The sequence below is a fragment of the Quercus suber genome, unplaced genomic scaffold (genome assembly GCF_002906115.3).
Source record: "Quercus suber isolate HL8 unplaced genomic scaffold, Cork oak 2.0 scaffold_720, whole genome shotgun sequence".
Lineage (NCBI taxonomy): Eukaryota > Viridiplantae > Streptophyta > Magnoliopsida > Fagales > Fagaceae > Quercus > Quercus suber.
The window spans coordinates 264208-270144 of record NW_027070160.1 but is presented as its reverse complement, the minus strand read 5'-3'; the positions used below and the strand labels follow the sequence as shown (position 1 = coordinate 270144).

The following is a 5937-nucleotide window of genomic DNA, read 5'->3' as shown; positions in this document are numbered from 1 at the left end:
ATGTTGTTTAAGTATTGTGGAAATACATGTACGTGAAAAAAATGCTATAGAAATACGTAGTGTATTATTTAAACAATGAAAACTATTGTTCAAACAACGTTGCCAAACGGCCCTTAATTGTCAAAATATACCTTTTAGTGTTTGTAGTAAGTAGTAACCTCTTTATGTTTCAAACTATCACACACGTGCGTATGTGTGCGCGTATACAAGTGGCAGTCAGTGGTTGCACATGATCTATACAGGATAAAAGAAGATATCATCTTGTTATTGATTTTGTTTTGAGTTTTGAACTTTGATAGTTACTACTTCTTTATTGATGACATTCTCAAAACTTAATCCCGAACTACTGCTTCAATTCTAACATTGTTGAATGATATATTCCCATAGCTTTAATATTTTCACTGCATTCAATAATAGTATGTTACTGAAACTGAAAGCACTTATTTTGACTTGCATCCTTATTGATCATTATTTTGTTGTTACAATATGAATATGAAGGCAATTTGTAAACAGGAAATGGCGAGAACCCCCATTTACTTGATGGGCCTTCTTCTCTTGTGTTTCTTGGTAGCCTCCGCAGAAGCAGAGTATGTGAAATATAAAGACCCAAAACAGCCATTGAATGTTCGAATAGAGGATTTAATGAGTAGGATGACTTTGGAGGAAAAGATTGGGCAGATGGTGCAGATTGACCGCAGTGTTGCATCGGCAGAAGTCATGAAGAAGTACTTGATTGGTAAGTATAGTAAACTTCACCTATCTTTATTAGTATTTTTCTGCTAAGACTTAGGAGGAAAGAAGGTTAAAAGGTGTAGAATTATTTATTTCTCTGTTTTGGGCAGGGAGTGTATTAAGTGGGGGAGGGAGTGTTCCAGCTAAGGAGGCTTCTGCGAAAACCTGGATTAACATGGTAAATGAATTCCAAAAGGGTTCTTTATCAACTCGACTTGGAATCCCAATGATTTATGGAATTGATGCTGTTCATGGCCAGAACAATGTCTATAAGGCAACAATTTTCCCCCACAATATTGGAATTGGAGCTACCAGGCATGTAGAATAACTTGGACGTTGTTATTTTTCATCTTTATATATATATATATATATATTTGCTTCTCCTAGTCCAGTGTTGAAAACATATTCTTCCTGCAACAGTTATTGGTAAAAATATTCTATGTAAACCAATGATGCCATTCCGATGCTAGAAAGTTTCATCCGGCAATCATTTTATTTTAGTAAATGTTCAAATTGCTCCCAAGATATAGTAATTTTTATTGGAAATTTTTAATTGTTTGAAGATGCCTGTGTTGAGTAATTAAGGGATGGAATAAATTGTTCAATCATGTGCAAAACCAACAATTTAATAAAATTAAAGAAAATCTGTGAGATTTGAAATTTTATGAGTTAAAAGGCTAGCTGCTTTACTAGATGCCAAAGAGGCAAAACTCATATCAAAAATAAAAATAAATAAATAACAAGGAGCAGGAAAATTCATAATAGCTTAAACATGGGAAAGCATGGGGGGAAAAGTATGAATATTGTTCAATCCTGTGGAAAGCAATATAAATTCATTTTCATTTCAAATTTGATTTTTTTTATTTGATTTTTTTTTTTTTTTGCCTCTTTATCTACTGGCTATTAGTCTAAAGGTTTGAATATCAAAATCCAACAAAGAATAAGGGTGCAGTGCAGTAGTATATATCTTAATCAAATATGTGATTCTGTTTCTGCCTGCCATTTACGATCAAACTTGTTTCTGATCAACCAGAGACCCTGAACTTGTGAAAAGGATTGGAGCTGCCACTGCACTTGAAGTGAGAGCTACAGGAATTCCATACGTCTTTGCTCCTTGTATAGCGGTAACTAAGTTGGTCAAACTAAAGATTGCTATCGGAATAACAGACTATTTTTTAACTGAAGTTGTGAGTTGTTTAACTACTCTACCTGTGCAGGTTTGTAGAGATCCTAGATGGGGTCGTTGCTATGAAAGCTACAGTGAAGATCCCAAGATTGTTCAAGCAATGACTGAGATTGTACCAGGATTACAAGGTGACATTCCCACTAACTCTGCCAAGGGTGTCCCATTTGTTGCTGGAAGGTAAAAATCTTACCAAAAAAATTAAGTTACCTCAAATGTTTTTATCCCTCAGCCCATATAACATGAACTAGTAATAAACTTGTTTTAGATAATTTAATGCAGTATATAATAATGAGAATTGGATCTAATTTCTAAAGTTTACATAACTAGAAGTTAACTGATAGATTATAGGTTTCGAACTTGGCAGTAATATTCTCATGTTATTAGACAATGTGTAATTTTTATTTAATAGAATGGTATGTGCTTTCAAAATTTTAGCTTAAAGTGCTAGTCCATAATCATATGCTTTGGTCTACATTACACCATAGACCCATCCAGAATCCTTGTCATGTTTTGTGAGTACCTAACATCCACTCTTATCCTTGCATTGTTAGTCACCTCTTGTTTGTCTTCAATTAGACCTTTGACTTTTGTCAAGAGCTCTAACTGGTATATTCCTTGGTTTTATTTTTTTATTGATTTATTTGTTTTTAAAATGAACGAAATTTTAATAAAAGCTGTTTTCTAGGTGATGAAGTATATAATGCTTATAACAACTTTGGACCTTTGTATTGGTTGAGGACTACATATTCCTCCTTTTTATTGTGATATTTTAAACATTAAAATTGACTACATATTCCTACAAATCCCCTCAAACCCCTTCCAAACCCTTAAAAAAAATAAAAAAATAAAAAAGGTGCAGGAGCAACTTCATGAATCCCTACTTGAAATCATAGTCCTAGCTGCATCTGAAACCTCAGGAGGCTACATAATTTATATAAGCAATTTTACCTGACTAAACTGCCAATTCCTCAAGTCTTTGTGTTCCTTTGTGCAGAGAAAAGGTTGCGGCTTGTGCTAAGCATTATGTGGGTGATGGTGGAACAACTAAAGGCATCAATGAAAACAACACAGTGATAGACAGACATGGATTGCTTAGCACACACATGCCTGGCTATTATAACTCCATCATCAAGGGTGTTGCAAGCATTATGATCTCCTACTCCAGCTGGAACGGAATAAAGATGCATGCTAACCGTGATCTTGTGACTGGCTTCCTCAAGAACACTCTCCGTTTCAGGGTAAAAAGTTATTCATGAATGTATCTTGATTTTTTCAATTGCTGACAATTGAAAAGAACAACTGGGAGCAACATATGAATATTGTAATTTGTTTCAGGGTTTTGTCATCACAGATTGGCAGGGTATAGACCAAATCACCACTCCACCTCATGCTAACTACTCATATTCTATTGAAGCAGGAGTTCAGGCTGGCATTGACATGGTTAGTCAATGACCTTAATTTTACTGCTTAAACAGACTCACATCAATGCCTAACTAATTTAATCTTCTAATATTTGTGATGGACACATACAGGTCATGGTTCCATACAACTATACAGAATTCATTGATGGTCTAACCTCCAAGGTTAAGAATAAAATCATTCCCATGAGTCGAATTGATGATGCAGTGAAGAGAATTTTGAGGGTTAAGTTTGTGATGGGTCTATTTGAGAACCCATTAGCTGATTTCAGCCCGGTCAACCAGCTTGGAAGTCAGGTTAGTAACTCACAACTTTGATTTGTCCTGTCCCCCTCACAAAACAACTGAAACATTCTTACATCATTCTATGCATTTTCGCTACTTTTAAAGGAGCATAGAGAATTGGCTAGGGAAGCTGTTAGGAAATCACTAGTGCTGTTAAAGAATGGTGAATCTGCAGATACGCCATTGCTGCCCCTTCCGAAGAAGGCATCAAAAATACTTGTTGCTGGCAGCCATGCTGACAATTTAGGTTATCAGTGTGGAGGTTGGACAATTGAGTGGCAAGGACTTAGCGGCAACAACCTCACTAAAGGTACAATGAATTCAGCTCACCGCATTTTTATGATGGTCTGTTATTAGCAGTGATACATTAATTAAGAATTCGCATGAACATTAATTCTCATGACCAGGTACAACGATCCTCACTGCCATAAAAAATACGGTTGATCCCAAAACAAAAGTAGTCTACAAGAAGAACCCGCATGCTCATTATGTTAAGTCGAACAAATTCGACTACGCCATTGTTGTAGTAGGAGAACACCCGTATGCAGAGGGAGCAGGTGACAGCTTGAATTTGACAATCCCTGACCCAGGTCCAAGCACATTTACCAGTGTGTGTGGAGCTGTGAAATGTGTTGTTGTCATTATCTCTGGCCGTCCTGTTATGATCCAACCATATATAACATTCATGGATGCCCTTGTTGCTGCGTGGCTTCCAGGAACTGAAGGACAAGGAGTTGCCGATGTTTTATTTGGTGACTATGGTTTCAGTGGCAAGCTTCCACGCACTTGGTTCAGGACTGTTGATCAGCTGCCAATGAATGCTGGGGATCCACATTATGATCCCCTCTACCCACTTGGGTTTGGCCTCACTACAAATCCTACTAAATAAGTTACTATTTCTATTTCTCCATTCATGGGATTTTAATGAGTACCCACTTTCACCAAAATAATAATAACAAAAGTTACAAAGATTAAGCGGCTTCAGTTTCATATTCTTGAATCTTTAGGCACCACCCATTACTCCACAAAAGTCTGGGCGTTGGCTAGGTATGAGAATGTTGTATAAATATTAAATATATAACTGTGCCTGTGGATGAATTAAAGTAAACAAAGGACCAGAATTGCGTGACTGCCAGTTTGGCACCGTATATTCAATTTGTTCTCCTAATTTTCTCAGCATTTTGCACTCAATTTTGGCTCTACCATCAGATAACGAAAAGTTGACACACTTATAAAGCTTACGTGACTAAAAAAAATCACATCATCGTCTGAATAAAACAAATAAAATAGAAAAAAAAAAATTCCTCAATTTAAAAAATAATAATAATTAGAAAATAGCCTAAGTTTGCAATTTTTTTCTCATCACTTTTTTGGTGATGACACACAATACAAAAAAAAATTTGATAAAAAATCAAACACTTGATCTCTCAGTTAATAAAATTTTCAACCACAAATCAAATGCTCAAATACTGTCAATACCATATTTTGGTTGCCTTGGTTTGCATGTCAAAAATCTCAATTTGTGCAAAAAAATTGCAAAAAATTACCGTTTTGAGCATGACTTTGACCTGAGTTTGACTAAATATCCGACAATCTAATTAGGATAAATTTAAGCCCATGTTATAGATAATTAAATTCTCTTTACTTTGACAATTGATGGGCCTAGATTAGACTTAAAACAATTAGCAAAATATGGCTAAAATGATGAAAAATTGCTTGACACTTGATCATTAAACTTGATTATAATTTAATCTCGATTGAATTAGAATAAAACAATCATGGATTGGCTCAAATGATGCCTCGTTGGAAAGGTCTTGTTATTAAAATTCCTTTGAATTAAAATGAATTTATCAAAATATCTATATAAAAAAATTCCAAATAAACTTTTTGTTTCAAAACATCAAGTTTGCCCAAATTAAATATCGATGCCAAACAACAAAACTCTTTAGAAAGTAAACCTCATAAGCTTTCCAACGGAATCTCACTTGAGCAAAAATGAAGGTCAAAATGTCAAAAAAAGATTTAATATGAAAATAGGAAAAATCATGGAAACTAAAAAAAAAAATCACTTTGCATGATAATTCTTAATTTCTCATGAAAATTGGATCCAAAAAGCACATAGTTTCTTGAGCTAGACATATTTCTTTGCATCTTCAAACAAATGGTTCGTGATGAGGACAGATTGAGAGAAATCGAAATAGGAAAATTGAAAAAAAATGAGCAATTATCAACACTGTATTTTATTCACCCTTGATTTGTGTGCTAAACCCCAAAAATTCCACAAAATTAAAAAAAAAATCATATTTTAACCTAAAA

The 5937-nt window shown here is 34.6% G+C and overlaps 1 protein-coding gene across 3 annotated transcripts; it reads left to right on the top strand.

The window, feature by feature from the left end:
* Positions 1-273: 273 nt before the first annotated feature.
* Positions 274-4776, top strand: LOC112003897 (uncharacterized). 3 transcript variants are annotated; one of them, XM_024036120.2, is made up of 10 exons: positions 274-416; positions 514-736; positions 843-1047; positions 1766-1856; positions 1950-2095; positions 2913-3156; positions 3254-3358; positions 3451-3633; positions 3727-3931; positions 4029-4776. In XM_024036120.2, exons 2-10 carry the CDS (start codon positions 517-519, stop codon positions 4508-4510), a joined length of 1881 nt encoding a protein of 626 aa, XP_023891888.2. In that variant the 5' UTR covers positions 274-416; positions 514-516; the 3' UTR covers positions 4511-4776. The 3 variants fall into 3 exon arrangements, with proteins under 3 accessions (XP_023891888.2, XP_023891889.2, XP_023891887.2); XM_024036121.2 differs by having other exon boundaries at positions 499-736; XM_024036119.2 differs by lacking the exon at positions 274-416 and having other exon boundaries at positions 423-736.
* The last annotated feature ends 1161 nt before the right edge of the window (positions 4777-5937 follow it).

Coding starts and splice junctions, on each gene's coding strand:
- LOC112003897 (XM_024036119.2), top strand. CDS start 487: ATGAATATGAAGGCAATTTGTAAACAGGAAATGGCGAGAACCCCCATT. Junction 737..842: donor CATGAAGAAGTACTTGATTG/GTAAGTATAGTA, acceptor TGTTTTGGGCAG/GGAGTGTATTAAGTGGGGGA. Junction 1,857..1,949: donor TCTTTGCTCCTTGTATAGCG/GTAACTAAGTTG, acceptor CTACCTGTGCAG/GTTTGTAGAGATCCTAGATG.